At 37.9% G+C, this 17451-nt stretch overlaps 1 protein-coding gene across 1 annotated transcript; it reads left to right on the top strand.

Annotated features, from left to right (window-relative positions):
• Window positions 1–8072: 8072 nt before the first annotated feature.
• LOC140156895 (UDP-glucuronosyltransferase 2C1-like) lies at window positions 8073–14298 on the top strand. The gene is made up of 4 exons (XM_072179925.1): window positions 8073–9139; window positions 11604–11823; window positions 12993–13211; window positions 13584–14298. The coding sequence occupies exons 1-3, from the start codon at window positions 8288–8290 to the stop codon at window positions 13118–13120; spliced, it is 1200 nt and encodes a 399-aa protein (XP_072036026.1). The 5' UTR covers window positions 8073–8287; the 3' UTR covers window positions 13121–13211; window positions 13584–14298.
• The last annotated feature ends 3153 nt before the right edge of the window (window positions 14299–17451 follow it).

The raw sequence follows: 17451 nt of genomic DNA, 5'->3' as shown, positions 1-17451 counted from the left end.
CAGACTCTTCACAAATGATTTTGAGTTTACCATGTTTACTGTTTCCCTCCCGCATTATTTGATTTTCATTTGACATTTTCTTTATTTAATGACATTTTTTATTACATTGATTTGCTACTCTCTTACTTTGATCATCCTAACTATGGTGCCGAACAAACAACGAACACCCCTCCATTATTATGCATACAATCAACCATAACTGCAATATAATTAAATCCGCAGTGCCAAAATATACTGTTGATATTGGCCTATGATCAATCGTTTCAAAATAAAGAAAATAAAAAGTAATTAGTTATTAGTTACTGATTTGTTCAGTAGGTGACGGACAGACCAGGGTGGCTAGGAGAGGATTGCTCACCCGCCTAGCTTACATACGAGTGGGTGGAACTGATTCATGATGAAGAACCAAAACAGCACCAGGGTTAAAGCCCCTGAAATTACTAACCCGCCACTTCTTCCAATAGGCCTACAAAGGACAGAGCACCATGACGCTGCAGCCCTAAAGCCAATTGGAAGGTTTGATGGTTCTCCCAGCGCGGGACAAACACCAAGCCGACTCCCAATTAGACGGGTTGTTGCTGATACACCAAAGGAAAGAGTGGCACTACTAACTACAAAAAGCAAGTATTGAATCGGGACCTGGAATGTTAGAACATTGCATCAAACAGAGAACCTGGAAATACTACTTAACCAAATGAAGAACGTTAAATGGGAAATACTGGGAATTGCAGAGACGCACTGGACAGACTCTGGTGAATTCACCATGGAAGGCTATAAAATCCTTTGCGCGGGAAATGACACCATACACCGAGCCGGAGTCGCCCTGATTCTCAACAAACAGGCACAAAATGCCCTTCTAGGCTACAACCCCATCTCAGCAAGAATAATGTCTGCAAGATTTCAAACAAAGACGGGAGCCATCACTATCATCCATATGCGCCCAATACTGCAGATACAGAAAACAGTGTGGACGACTTTTACGACCAGCTACAGCAGGAAATAAACAAAAAAACCAGAAAAGACATTCTAATTGTAATGGGAGACTTCAATGCCAAAGTAGGAGACAACTCAGAATGGGCAAATGTCATGGGAAACTATGGATATGGAAACATTAATGCCAGAGGTGAAAAGCTATTGACTTTCTGCGCCACAAATGATCTGTGCCTCACCAACACTATCTTCAAATAAAACAAAGACAGCAGACAATGGACATGGGAATAAAAAAAAAAAAAAACTCACAATAAAATTGACTTTATTATGATCAGCAACAAATGGAAAGGATGTATTACAAACTCAAGGAGCTTTCCAAGTGCTGACGTGGGATCCGACCACCAACTTGTACTAGCAAACATCCAACTGAAATTCAAGACTAAACCTAAACCAAAATATCCCAAGCGATATGATGTCTTTAAACTCAAGAATCAATCTACAAGAGAGAGAGAGAGATATGAGATTGAAATTGGGGTAGTTTTGCCCTGTTGCTTGATGATGATGACACTGATATCAATGACACATGGGAAGCAATGAAGTCAGCCTTCAGTAACACATCAAAAAAGAGCTTGGAAACAAAAATACTCAATTTAGCCTAAACCCTGGATAAGTGAGGAGGTTATCAGTCTAAGTGAAGAACGTTCGAAGGTCAAGCTGGAGAAACTGATAGATCCTAGCAAAAAGACAAGGTATAACTATCTCACCAGGGCAATCAAGCGGAAAAGCAAAGGCTGCAAAGACACTTGGCTTAAAGACCTGTGCAGAAATGTAGCGAAAATCAAAATGCAGACTGTAAAGAACAAAGAAGGAAAGATACTAAACTTAACTCCAGGATGTGAAAAACCGATGCAAAGAAAACTATGAACAACTTTACAACAACCAAAATCCTATAAATGAAGGGATAGCAAACAGCATCCCGCAAATGCCAAACACAGAAGAGAGCCAGATATACTGAAGGAGGAGATTACCAGCGCCATACACCGGCTGTGTAACAAAATATGGAATAACGAAGTCTTCCTAGAGGACTGGGGAAAGGCCATAATAACACCAATATTCAAGAAAAAAGACAAGTTAGACTGCGCAAACTACAGGGGCATCAGCCTACTGAGCCAGGCAGGGAAAGTATTCTGCAACGTAGAATCATGAAAAAAGCAGAGGAGGTCATCTCGGAATCTCAAACTGGCTTCCGACCTGGAAGATCAACAGTTGACCAACTTTTCACCCTACGTCAAATCACAGACAAATTTCTTGAGAAAGGCAAAGGAACTCTATTGTTGCTACATCGACTTTGAAAAGGCCTTCGACACAGTTTGGCAGGACGGTCTCTGGAAAGCAATGGGATTCTTCGGCTTCCAAAGCAAGATCATCAGGCTTCTCAAAGCACTATACAGTATATCAAACAGTGCTGTGTGTGTGAATCGCGGCCTAACTGACTGGTTTCACACAACAGTAGGAGTGCGGCAAGGCTGTATGATATCACCGCAACTCTTCAACATAATTCTAACGACTACAAAGCTGTTGCGGATAGCATCAATGATCACTTCGTTTCGATTTCTAAAGATCTGAAGCCTCTTGACATCGCGGAGTTACCAGCGTATAGACCGGATCCTAAGCCCTTCCCCATTGTTCAGGACTTTCAAGTTTATAATATGCTTCGTAAGACTAAAGCTGGTAAAGCTGGTGGTCCGGATGGTATTTCATCCAGGATAGTCAGAGACTTCGCGTATGAACTTAGCAAACCCTTAGCAGACATTCTCAATCAGTCTTATAAAGAAGGGGGTTGCCCACCTCAGTGGAAGAGAGCAGTGGTGGTACCCATCCCCAAATCAAAACCTGCGGTGTGGGATAAACTAAGACCTGTGTCCTCACAGATCACTTCGCGAAAGTGGCTGAAGGCTTTATGGCAAATTGGCTGTTGGAAGACACGGAGAGCGGCATTGATCCAAACCAGTACGGAAATCGCAAGGGCGTCTCCACCACTCATTACTTGGTCAAGCTTTTAGATACTTTGCATGTGAACGCAGACAAACCTGGGCACACAAGCACCGTTGCTATTACAGACTTCAGTAAAGCATTTGACCTAGTAGACCACAACATCCTCATGAACAAGTTAATAACCCTAGGCGTGCGCCCATCTGTTGTTACCTGGATTGCCAGCTTTTTAGATGGTAGGGAACAATGTGTACGCTATCGCGGTCAAACTAGTGACCGATTCTTTGGCCACGTACAGCGAATGGGCAACGACAGATACCCCAACATTTTGCTAGAGGACAATGTACATGGGAAAAAGACCACGCGGAAGACCTCCCAAAAGATGGATGGACACTATTAAATCAGACTGCCTAGCTCGAAACATCACCTCCGTAGCAGCAGCAGGAGCTAGCAGGAAGGCTGGCCAAAGACCGGGTGACATGGCATGGAATCACCATGGATCAGATGGCAAGGCAGAGTGCATCAGCATCCGTGCCGACGCCTTAGGTCAAGGGTCAATAAAAGGTTAAAGTTAATTTTTTTTTAAATCTAAGACAGTAAACTAAAAATTTAATGTGAAGCGCCTTAAAGCTGGGAGGAATAGCCGACGTTATACCAATGGGAGGACTAATGGCAAATCCGATAAAACCTTTAAATGAGGTAATTTACTATCCAGAACTTGTTAAGCCATTCAAGAAGAATAAATAATTAGACCTTAACTATGGCTAAGGTTTTACATACATTTGAAACTGCACCACAAATTGATTGATAAGTACAGGGTGTCACTTAAATAATGTTTATTTATATATATAATTCCCGTCGATCATGCCACTCTTTTTCCGTTTAATATTTCCTCACAGGGAGGATGGCAATTTATTTCTCGCCTTTACCTTTACCTTACTATGGGCTATTTACGGGGAGGAGATAAATTTAAGTTACCGCTTATGGGTTCGAATTTCAACCAGCCTCATCATGATGCTCCCGTGGGCAAGTGGTTAAGGCGTAGGTCTCGTAAACCTGAGGTCCTGGGTTCGATTCCCAGGTGGGATCACTTTTTCTACTTGTCTCCTTTATTATTTGCGACGGCGAACCTGATGAAAAATAATGTTTATTTAACAAAATTGTAATTGGAAAAATTGACAGAGTTATACACTAAAGTACTTCCCCATATTATTTTCTATAAATTACCCTTTTCGATGGAAATATCGGCACCGGTCACAATTTTCCAACATCTCTACGTAATTTTAAACAAGTTGGGGTTATATAACATCATTTTTTTACGATAATTAAGAAACATGATTAAATGTTGACAAATAGCAATGCTTTATTTGAACTAAAATGGAAGGAAATTATAATCGGTTGACCCTAATGAAATGTCTGACTTTCTATATTACCTATTAGTGATAATTCTGTTCTATTATTTGTACAGTCAATCTTTATTAAAGTGTTCTTTAGTATGCCAAATTCATTACTATGTCATTGATGTGATTACTCATGCATAAAATTCCTCCACATAGGCTGTTTAGCTTAATCGGGAAAGTGACCTCTTGAAATGATATCATAGTGATCTTTATGTTATTACAGTGAGGCCCACATACAATGTTCAACACAAAGTGAACGATGCTATAACTTGGAGGGCAAACAAACCAACACCGCCAAAATTCGACTGACGTGCTCTGATACAACGTGGGAAGCTATGGGGGAAATTTAACATTCTTTGTCTGATCATGCGTGTGTTTATGGTTCGGAGAGCGGTTCCGCTTGGGTTTATTGAATAAACTCTATAGTATGAACTCTTTTGATATTCTATTATTTTCAACCATGATGCACATGCACTTCAAATCGAACATTCTACCTCTTGTCAGGCAAACGGTCCAAAGGTCCCTTAAACATACTATAGTACTAATATTCGTTTGTGCAAATGGACTACGCTGATTTGATGCACTAAACTTTCTACTATAAATTATATTATGGCTACTTCATCATCCTTTGTGGTTCGGATTCTACTTCTTGTTTGCTTCATTTCAATCGTTGAAACGGCCAAGTACCTTTTTTACACCATGGATAATGGTAGTGTTGGACTCAACATTAAATCTATTGGCAAAGCATTAGCTGCAAGTGGACACGATGTTACCTTCGTTGTTCCTGAGGAAATCAGTGGCCTTTTTGATGATGATGCTGAGAATACTTACAAACTGATAAAAGTCAAAGGTGTGTTTTCTGAAGAAGAGTATTTAGCTATAACAGACGCTGTGGCTACTGCAGCTTTGCAAGGAAAGGTAAACGACGTATTTATTGATTTGAGTAAGTTGCTCATACCATCGATGCGAAGACTCAGGACCGCGTTATTCAAGAATGCAGAACTCACGAATCAACTTCGCAACCAAACCTTCGACTTGGCATTTTTTGAGTCTATGTATATCGAATTTGGTCACATAGCTAACGCCATTAAGGTACCATACGTTCTAATGGACCCAATGCTGACGAACCCATATATGGCATGGTTTATAAGAGCACCACGGAATCCATCTTATCACCCGGGAGATTTGTTAGACTTTGATCAACGCATGTGTTTTACTCAACGACTTCAGAGTACAATTGAAAACATCAAAGCCTTCATCTTTAACTACATATTTGTGTCAATGTCAGAAGTTTCGCCAGAATATCTGCAGATGAATAAACCAACATCTCAGCTAATGATGGAAGCAGAACTTGTGTTCGTCAGAACACACTTTGTTTTGACTTCCAAGACTACTACCACCTCATGTTATACCAATGGGAGGACTAATGGCAAGACCGATACAACCTTTAAATGAGGTAATTTACTTTCCATGCTCAAAGAACCTGTTAAGCCATTCAAGAAGTATAATTACTTAGACCTTAACTATGGCTAAGGTTTTACATACATGCAGATATTTGAAACTGCACCACAAATTGATTGATAAGTACAGAGTGTCCCAGAAAAAAATTACATACAGAGTGAATATATTTGGTTATTAGTCGAGAAACAGGCATCAGAACCCCCAAATTTAATAGAATGATATATATTATTTTAACTTAACTGCAGTGTTTAGATAACATGTTCCGTATGCCATGATTAAAAAACAGTGATGGATATAGTAGGTCTATATTGTCATATCGGAGACTGCATAGAGTTAACCATGCAGGTTTATTAATTGTAGTTAGTGATTAACTAAGATAGTGCTAAAATTAAAATGTAGTTTATTTCAATATGCATATCACATTTTAACAAGTGTTTATTCATTTCATAAACCAATGTGATTATATATAGTAGAAGAAAATACTAGTATTGTATTTCTGTATTTCAGTGTCCCCTCAATTACAAACACAACAAAATTATATATTTTGTCTTCACTAATCTGATCAACATGATCAAGAGACCATTCATAAACTAATACATTCACAAAGATTCATTGATCAAAGAACGGGGCAAGTTTAGCATATTTAGCACAGTAGATTTCGGGTACTATCATGACAAGAATAACACACTCGTGTTTTTCAGGGTTTTTCACGCTGACAAATTTTGGTTTGGGGTTTAAATGCAAGATAATTAACAACAAAATTGTAATTGGAAAAATGACAGAGTTATAGGTGACCCCGGAATGACGTCACAAGTCGTTGACCTCCGTTGACAACAAATCCGATTCAAAAGTCAAATTTGTAGTTTTCTGTGGTTTGTCCTTTTCAAATCGGCCAAAATGCTACCATTTCTATAACTTCTCGACATGGGGCCTCCAGCCTACAATAAAAAAATAAAGACTCTCCTCTACATGGTCATGTGTTCAGCTTCACATAAAATGCCATTTTCGTGAGTATTTAACCTTTATTTTACCGAAATCGGCAGAAATTTGCTCGATTCGAGGTCAAAACAGAATGTAAACAAACTGAGTCAGCTCTGCTACAAGTCTTCAGCTAGTCGTTCTGCTTCACTATCTATTGTGGGTTGAAAAGCGTAAGTATAGCGTCATGTAAAATAAGTACCCGGATGGCTGGGGTCACCTATACACTAAAGTACTTCCCCGTATTATTTTCTATAAATTATCCTTTTCGATAAATTATAAAATTTAGGAAATATCGGCACCGGTTACAATTTTCCAACAGCTCTATGTAATTTTAATCAAGTCGGGGTTATATAACATCACTGACACTGTAACATCATTTTTTTACGATAATTAAGAAACATGATTAAATGTTGACTAATAGCAATGCTTTATTTGAACTAAAATGGAAGGAAATTATAATCTGTTGACCCTAATGAAATGTCTGACTTTCTATATTACCAATTAGTGATAGTTCTGTTCTATTATTTGTATAGTCAATCTTTATTAAAGTGTTCTTTAGTATGCCAAATTCATTACTACGTCATTGATGTGATTACTCATGCATAAAATTCCTCCACATAGGCTGTTTAGCTTAATCGGGAAAGTGACCTCTTGAAATGATATCATAGTGATCTTTATGTTATTACAGTGGTTACAGTGAGGCCCACATACAATGTTCAACACAAAGTGAACGATGCTATAACTTGGAGGGAAAACAAACCAACACCGCCAAAATTCGACTGACGTGCTCTGATACAACGTGGGAAGCTACCGGGGGAAGCTATGGGGAAATTAATTTAGGGGCTGTGCAATAATTATCAGCCCCGGGGGGGGGGGGAAAATTTCCGAACGGCTCGCCAAAATCGCTTGCCCCCCCTCTCGACCCGCCAAAAATCGCTTGCCCCCTCTCGGCCCGCCAAAATTCTTTGCCCCCCTTGAACATGCCAAATTTTGGGATCCCAAATTCCAAACTTTAAATGGTCTAGATGTATGTTGCGAGCGCAGCGAGCAGGAAAATTTGCATATTTAAGCGTTTCCGTACCGTTTTCCTAAGCTTTTAAAGCATTTTATTAAAAAGGTGCCCCGTGAATGCGTGCCAAAAATCGCTTGCCCCCCTCTCGGCTTGCCAAAATTGCTTGCCCCCCTTTCGTCTCGCCAAAAGTTCTTGCCCCCCCAATTTTACCCTCCCCCAGGGCTCATAATTATTGCACAGCCCCTTAGCATTCTTTGTCTGATCATGCGTGTGTTTATGGTTCGGTGAGCGGTTCCGCTTGGGTTTATTGAATACACTCTATAGTATGAACTCTTTTGATATTCTATTATTTTCAACCAATGCACATGCACTTCAAATCCAACCTTCTACCTCTTGTCAGGCAAACGGTCCAAAGATCCCTTAAACATACTATAGTACAAATATTCGTTTGTGCAAATGGACTACATGTACGCTGATTTGGTGCACTAAACTTTCTACTATAAATTATATTATGGCTACTTCATCATCCTTTGTGGTTCGGATTCTACTTCTTCTTGTTTGCTTCATTTCAATCGTTGAAACGGCCAAGTACCTTTTTTACACCATGGATAATGGTAGTGTTGGACTCAATATTAAATCTATTGGCAAAGCATTAGCTGCAAGTGGACACGATGTTACCTTCGTTGTTCCTGAGGAAATCAGTAGCCTTTTTGATGATGACGCTGAGAATACTTACAAACTGATAAAATTCAAAGGTGTGTTTTCTGAAGAAGAGTATTTAGCTATAACAGACGCTGTGGCTACTGCAGCTTTGCAAGGAAAGGTAAACGACGTATTTATTGATTTGGGGAAGTTGCTCATACCATCGATGCGAAGAGGCAGGACCGCGTTATTCAAGAATACAGAACTCATGAATCAACTTCGCAACCAAACCTTCGACTTGGCATTTTTTGAGTCTATGTATATCGCATTTGGTCACATAGCGAACGCCATTAAGGTACCATACGTTCTAATGGACCCAATGCTGACGAACCCATATATGGCATGGTTTATAAGAGCACCACGGAATCCATCTTATCACCCGGGAGATTTGTTAGACTTTGATCAACGCATGTGTTTTACTCAACGACTTCAGAGTACAATTGAAAACATCAAAGCCTTCATCTTTACCTACATATTTGTCTCAATGGTGGAAGTTTCGCCAGAATATCTGCAGATGAATAAACCAACATCACAGCTATTGATGGAAGCAGAACTTGTGTTCGTCAGAACACACTTTGCTTTGGACTTCCCAAGACTACTACCACCTCATGTTATACCAATGGGAGGACTAATGGCAAGGCCGACACAACCTTTAAATGAGGTAATTTACTTTCCATGCTCAAAGAACTTGCTAAGCCATTCAAGAAGTAGAATTACTAAGGTTTTACATATTATATGCAAATACATGCAGATATTTGAAATTGTTCCACAAATTGATTGATTAGTACAGTAGGTTGTTTTAGAAAAAATACCGAGTGAGTTTGGTCATTACTCGAGAAATAGGTCCTGATATTACAACCTATTCTGAAAGAACCAAACAGTTATCATCAATGAGCTTAAATGCAAGAAAGAAAAGCAAATACCAGGATCTTGTAGCCGACTGCGAAAATAGGGGATGGTGACGCACTACTTCCCAATTGAAATTGGAAGCAGAGGTATTTACAACACATCGCTGACAAAATGCATCGCTGACAAAATGCATCGCCGCGCTCAGAGTACCAAGTGGAAAGAGACGTCATATCATGGATGTGGCTTCTAAAACCGCACTCAGATCGAACCAGCTATGTGATATGGTTATGCCGTCAAAGCAAAGCATTCCGACAGATAGACCTGGAAACCGTCTCCATGTGACGATAAAGAAGACGAACCAGCACAAGACACTCAGACCTAAATATGCCAAGTGACACCTATAAATATTCCTCAACGACACTTTTCATCACAGTACACTCCCGGAGTACACTAGTCCTGCCTGCTGCCTTACATCACCCCGCACAGTGACATCGCCCCGATATCTTCATGGTAGAAATCGCCATGGTAGGTTGAATCCACAGCCACCCATGCCCATTTTATTGGGACCTTATGAGATGCATAATTAGCGAAGTGACCTGACTAAGGCTGCTGACAATAGACGGGGTAATTGATTTCTTTACAACACATCGCTGACAAAATGCATCGCTGATAAAATGCATCGCCGCTCTCGGAGTACCAAGTGGAAAGAGACGTCATATCATGGATGTGGCTTCTAAAACCGCACTCAGATCGAACCAGCTATGTGATATGGTTATGCCGTCAAAGCAAAGCATTCCGACAGATAGACCTGGAAACCGTCTCCATGTGACGATAAAGAAGACGAACCAGCACAAGACACTCAGACCTAAATATGCCAAGTGACACCTACAAGCTTGCTGTGTGAGCAAGCTTGTAATTTTGTATACGACATTGCGGTCAATGGTTATGGTCTCCACTTGAGTGAGTGCTGCTATAGCCTGCTGCGCGCTGTAGTCCATATAGGACCAACGCAATATAAAATTAAGAGTTTTGGTCAAATTTTGAGTTCAAAGCGCACGGCCAATTTTCAAAGCGCACGCTAACGACTATCATATCTGTTCAACACGTATTTTCAAGTGTATGAGACCACATCTGGTTTCTTGAGAAAAATTCATTTACGGGAGATATTCATCATTTTCTAACCCAGTGATCCGAAGATTTTCGTCTGATATCAAAATCGTGCATAGCAATTCACGTGTATCGATCCCGTGTATTCATTTTAATGTCTCAGCTGCACCAAATAATTATTAGCCAGGCGATGTCGGTGTGCCCCGGGTGGACCGTTGCAACGGTGTGGCACTTGCTAGTGTAACAAGCTAATTTTGTTCGTTTGCTAGTTAGACTGCAACAAGGTGATTTTTCCAATTTTGTCATCTTCCAAGAGAGAACTACACCAGGAGTGCTCATCTTAAGAAGGGTGAAATTAGACTATAAGACGACCGTTTGATGATACCTCTACCCTCTGCCACCCAGTCTGGATGAGAGATGTCAGAAACTCTTTGGCTAAACGAGTTTAAGAATTCGATTTCATTACATATATCTTGTGCAAGCCATGCATAGCCAAAGCCATACGAGAAAAGAATCTCTTTAACAGCGCTTTCCCAAGTTGTTTTACCATTTTCATCAAGTCTGAGAAGCATCTTATATGCAATTTTTGGATATCTATGATCGGGAAGTCGCAAAATCCTCAGCCAATTTTTATAAATCTGATTATATGACGAGATGATCTACCACACTCACCCAGAGCTGCACAATTTGGAGTCGATGAATTTACACCAAGGAAAAACTTACACACTTTTGTTTGGACTCTTTCAATAAGATGATATTCACTAAAGCCTCAAATTTCAGAACCATACATAAAAATGGGAGCAACAGTTGAATCAAAAACTTTAAAAAGTGCCACATGTGCAAAGCCGGCACCTTTTTTTAAAATTAAACGGAAAATGAGCTTTACTAGCTTGGTCCGACAAAGTGCTTTTCAATAAAGAATAATAGAGGGTTTTTTCTGGTGGTTTATCGTGGATAAACGTTGAGTCACATTATATTTGATGTGAATTGGTTTATCGTGGATTACACCTGTTAACCGAGCTCCCTACACACACATTGTCTTCAGGGGCGGATTTAGAGGGGGTGCATCCGCCGGGCGCGCGCCCCTCTATTTTTCGGCAGTCACACGGGTATTACTTCTCATACTACTTTAGATAATTATACCTATTTATATTTGCAACTTTTTCTAGGATCTTGATGCTTTCATCCGCCAATCAGGACATCACGGTACAATCATCTTCAATTTTAGTACCTACATGAGAGCAATGACGAAAGAACAAGCTGCCATTTTCATCAATGCATTTTCAAGACTCAAACAACATGTCATCATGAAGAATAAAGGTGATACGAAGCTTACTCTCCCGGACAATGTACGGAGCATGAAATGGATAGCCCAAAATGATCTATTAGGTAATTCTTGTTTTGCTTCGTTTAACTGTGCAACACTGTTGTTTGATGGGATCATGTATTAATTTTTATATAATGTTCAATTCTAGACCAGGGCAATACCAACAGCTATCACACTAATATTCGCACAATTTGTTTAGCTATTTTTAATATAGATTTTGGTCTCTATATCAAATTATTCATCTTTTTCTGCATTTTTTTGTTATTTTTATTATATAATCTGTACTTTTGTGTGCAAACTGAGGGCGCTATTTACCCGGGGCTATTTACACATATTTTAAATTTAAATTAGCCAATTAGGCCTAATATGAGTTATTCCTTTTATTTCATGATAAATTTATTTTTGAAAATTTCCTTCTCATTTGTCTTTATCTGATGTTCTAAAACCATTATATAAGTGTATATACCCCCTTGTAAAGATACAAACAATATTTAAGATAAATAGCGCCATCATTGTTCAACTTTTCTTTAAAAATGGTACAGTTTTACATGCCATCAAACAACCGTGGCAACGCGTTGTTCTTCTTTCCCCTGTATAGGCCTATATTGATATATTAATGCTCTGCGTGCTAGCCATGCGCTTCAATGGAAAAAGTTCCAAGTTTTGAAATATTTTCTCAAAATATCAAGAGCTATCTTAAGAACTACTGAATCAATACTATGCTTGTTTGTACTCATTTTAATGCATTTTTCATGCTGATTCCAGATATGGTGATGAAAATTTACATTTCTGAAATTTTTGAAGTTTTAAAATGTTTTTGAAACTTGTCGTCTGCAGTCGACACCCGCGTTAAGCATGTTAAGAATTACGATTTAACATTAATTATTTAATCTCGTCGCGGCGCTAGTTGAAAAAAATGTTTCTTTGTTCTAGGGTAGGATGCGTAAGCCTCCTCCCTTCTTTTTGCATTTTAATACCGTTTAGGTTATATGTTATAATAATAATATGCCTATATGGTAGGTTTGCCACCCATTTGATTTGATAAATCTTCTTGTTTAGCCTAATACAAAAACCAATTTAAAATTCCATTTTTACGTGTACGCCTACAGAATTATAGGCCTACTAGTTGTACATACCGAAATCTGCATCTGAAATTGTAAAGAATCCGATGTTGATTCTGTGTGTTTTTTTTTTTTTAATTTATCATCATTTCAACTATGTTTTCCTTTAGGTCATACCAACACCAAGTTGTTTATATCTCACTGCGGATGTAATGGCGCCTTTGAAGCCCTCTACCACGCTGTTCTATCATATGCATTCCTCTTTTCCATGATCAATTTGCCATTGCGCAACGTATAGTATCAAAGGGAATAGGAATCAAGCTAGATATTGTAGGATTAACCAGTGACAAGTTAGAGGACGCTATTTCATATGTGCTAAAGAATCAAAGGTTAGTGGATTTTGTTGTTAGTCATAGATTTGAAATCATTGCCTTTGTAACTACCTGTATTAGTAAATCAAAATTCAGAGGAATTGTGTTTCCATCATTTAATTTCGATCAAACGGAATCGAACACTGTGTCATCTGTATCATCCAAATCTCCTGAAAAAGATTAATTTTTACGAGTAATCATTTGGTAATGAGCGCCAATCTAAAGGTCGGGTCTGTAGGCCTACATACTACTTAATGTTCATTATCAATTTTGTAATGTATACCATTAATCAACAAGTATAGCATAAATAACAATGGGCCTAAAATAGAACCCTGCAGCACACACGTGCTGCATATAATAATTCATATAATATTCTGTCTTACCTTACAGCTACCAGAATAATATTAACCATCTCTCAGCGATTTATCGAGATGACCTCCAAACACCCATCGAACGAGTAGTCTATTGGATGGAATTCCTAGTACGTCATGGGGCGCTAAACATCTACGAAGCTCAGCCGATGACCTAAACATGTTCCAATATTATCTCCTTGATGTGTATTTTGTACTGATAATAATTTCCATTGCTGCCATTTTTGTGGTTCTTAAGTTTGTAAGATTTGTATATCAAGGACTCGTTAAATGCAAGAAGGTATGGTCAGATCGTGGATCTAAGGCGACCAAAAAGAAACCAGAATAGTGCGTACTCATCGACCAGTATCTCTTAAAGATATAAATCAATACTTTGTACCTCATTATGTTTCACTGCCTGAAGAGAATTGAACATATCTCACCTTCTTTTCCAACCAAATTGACGGTAATAACTCTTGTAGTGAGTGAGGGATCAATATTTAACCACAAATTACGTCAGGCCAAACTCACTTCCTTGGAACTAAATAACGCACAAGGTCATTTTGTCATTTTTATGTAACTTATTGACCCATTTGTGTTATACTGCCTCCTGCCTCTAGCTACAAGCTGTATCAAAATGATTGGTACCCAATTGATAAGGGACGCATCATTAGATTCTCAGGGTGGGGGTAGGAAGTTTTTAAAAAAAAAAACCTTCACCCACTACATGAGCAAAAAAACACTTTCCCCACCAACACTAAAAAAAAAAAAAAAAAAAAAAAAAAAATTCCCCACCTAACTGTGTATAATGCATGAAATTTAAAAAAAAACTTGCAGCCTGCTTGTAAAAAAAAAGAAACTTACATGCTTGATTTCTTTTCCCGACCCCAACTTCCTACCCCCCTCTGAGTATCAAATGGTGCGTCCCTAAGCCTGCCTCTTCCAAATGCAGCATTGGATACCCTTGCAGTACCCAGAATGTATAGTTTATGCCTTGGTATACAATTAATCTACAAATATTTGGATCTTATGTTGAATTTTGATGTGTCGGACTCATCCATTATCAATGAAAACTGCCCTGATTTGGTAAAAGGATCTAACTTGAAATTTGTACATTTTGAGATAAATCCATATCATGGGTAATGTGAGGGCGCTCTTTCCATTGGTGACATCCCAAAATCACCACCATGCCACCAAATAATGAGATTTTTATGTTTTCCAAGACATTAGATCTGTTTAATAATTTATTTTATTCAAAAAGAAAAACGTCAAGTGTTCAAACTTTAAAGCTCTTTTTCTTGAAACAGCGATTTTAATTTCAAGTTAGATCATTTTACCAAATCAGGGCCATAATAAATCAGTTGATAGTACTCATAAATTACATAATTAGTCTTCAGTAAATAATAAATAACATAATTACTGTCTTCAGTATATAATCATAAATTATATTATTATTGTTTGCAGTTAATAAAAATCTTAAATTTCAAAATTGTCTTCAGTAGATTTTTCAAATTTATCTTTAGTATAATAATAATAATAAATAATAATAATAATAATAAATATAATAATAATAATAATAATAAATTTCATATTTGTTGTATAAATTTCATAATTGCTGTCTTCAGTAGATACCAATAATGAATTATTATATAGTAAATAATAAATAACATAATTACGGTCTTCAGTAGATAATAATAAATTATATAATTATTGTTTGCAGTTGATAAAAATATTAAATTTCAAAATTGTCTTCAGTAGATTTTTCAAATTTATCTTTATTATAATAATAATAATAAATAATAATAATAATCGTAATAATAATAATAATAATAATAATAAATTTCATATTTGTTGTATAAATTACATAATTGCTGTCTTCAGTAGATAGCAATAATGAATTATTATATAGTAATAATATGTTATATAATTACTGTCTTTAGTAGATAAGAATAATACATTCCGAATCATGTTAAAATCCACAATCACATGTTTCTCATTTAATGTAGCTTTGTTTGATACAATCACAATTAACATGGTTTAGAAACAAGCTCTTCAGTTGTTATTTTCAATATATGGTAATTATCAATTTCATAATTGCTGTCTCCAGTACCGGGGGCACTCCAACTTTTAAGACCCCCTTTTTGCAACATCGCTGTCACCCAAAGACCCCATATTTTTTTACGAACACAGCAGGTCGAAACAAGGGGTCTTTCGGTGAGAGCCTAGACGCTGAAAAAGGGGGGTCTTTCAGTGAAAAGGCACCCAAAAAGGGTCTTTCCGTGCGACCGGTGAAATCTGACCAAAAAAAGGGGTTATTCAGTAAGACTGGGAAAAATTTTAGGAAAAATACTGAAAAAACGGGGTCATTTAGTGAGAGATTATCAGTAATTTCCCAAATTTTTTTGAAAAAAGGGGGGTCTTTTGGTGACAGGAAAACAAAAAAGGAGGTCATTGGGTGAGAGGGAGTTCAGTAGAATAAAAAAGGGGGTCATTGGGTGAGAGGTAGTTGAAAAATGGGGGTCAATGTGGCCACACATCCCCATCACCCATTTTTAGTGAGTGCCCCCCCGGAACATACCCACCAACATTTTTCATGTGCCCACCCCGGGGGCTATGTTACATATGGACATATCATTGGTGGATATCAATAACCTCCACGCATGTGTGTGTTTGCATATGTCATCTAGTAAATTTCTGATAATCTTATAAATAGTTCAATGTTTTTTAAAAATACTGCCGTCAAATCCCGATGTTTGGTTTTGGCTATATAGGCCTTGGTACCGTGCACGTGTGTTTATTTAGGCCTTTCTGAAATCGATCCACTACACTGTCAACTTTTATGTTTTTGACTGGTACTGCATTGTATATCCCTGTCCTGATTGATCCTTTCCCGCCCTGCCCTGTCTCGTCTTGTCCTGTCTTGTACTGTTCTGTCTTGTCATGTTCACCTCCCTCCCAACTCTAATATTTCCCTATCAAATTTGCTAAGGTGGGACCAGCCTTAAAGCCCTTTGACTTTATTTGGCCTCTCCTTCACATGTTTTATTTTCACCCCTTCATATTATTCTCTTCTCGTTTTCAAAATCTACTGAGTTAATGAGTATGTCCATACTTTTTGTACAAATTAAATTTTGTATCATTAATTGAATTGAATACCTGAGTGGAAGAAGGGCCCAACTCCAATTTTTTACAAAAATGAGTTAGACCCAGCATTTTATTGTCAACAGACTGTTCTTCCTTGTGTATGAAAGATGAGCCAAAATCCACTCTCTAAATAGTCTTCCACGTACACTTAATCATGGTTTTCATGGAAGAAAGGCTAACTCCATGGAGTTGGGCCCTTCTTCCACAAATATAGGGTTAAAGAGGTATTTTGTTCATCCATGAAATCTGCTTTTCACTACAATAAACTTTCTTGCTAACATATTACATGAGTTCTACTTGTGCAATTAATGGTGATTACCTAATTTCTGTAGCTATTTATAACACAGAACTGGCACTTGCAATATATTAGTGGAAGAAGGGCCCAACTCCAGCTCGCATTAAGACCTCTGCCGTTGCCATGGAAACATCATATACAATTTCGAATGTATGTACTATTGTATGTTCATGTATTACAGGTCCCCTGAAGATAAAAACGTTCTATCTATAAAACTTTTCCAAATATTAAGTTTTTTCTTAATATCTCAAAAACAGTTTTGATGGAGTTGGGCCCTTCTTCCACTCAGGTATTCAATTGCTAAAGGGTTCACGAAAAATAACTCCCCCCCCCTAAAATGACAAGACATTTCTTTGCATAACTTGACATACATTTTGTTGATTTGAAAAATCTAAAAACCTGTGAATAAAGGAATCATTTTCCTACCCTCCCAAAGTTCTTTTCTTAAAAAATATTTTTGTTTGGGCCA

Source organism: Amphiura filiformis, chromosome 7 (genome assembly GCF_039555335.1).
Source record: "Amphiura filiformis chromosome 7, Afil_fr2py, whole genome shotgun sequence".
NCBI lineage: Eukaryota > Metazoa > Echinodermata > Ophiuroidea > Amphilepidida > Amphiuridae > Amphiura > Amphiura filiformis.
This window is presented reverse-complemented; position numbering and strand designations above follow the sequence as displayed.

What these genes read in the sequence shown, in the direction of transcription:
- LOC140156895 (XM_072179925.1), top strand. Translation starts at nt 8,288, where the DNA reads ATGGCTACTTCATCATCCTTTGTGGTTCGGATTCTACTTCTTCTTGTT. An exon ending in CGACACAACCTTTAAATGAG is followed by an intron (nt 9,140 to 11,603) that starts GTAATTTACTTT and finishes AACTTTTTCTAG; the next exon opens with GATCTTGATGCTTTCATCCG. An exon ending in AGCCCAAAATGATCTATTAG is followed by an intron (nt 11,824 to 12,992) that starts GTAATTCTTGTT and finishes GTTTTCCTTTAG; the next exon opens with GTCATACCAACACCAAGTTG.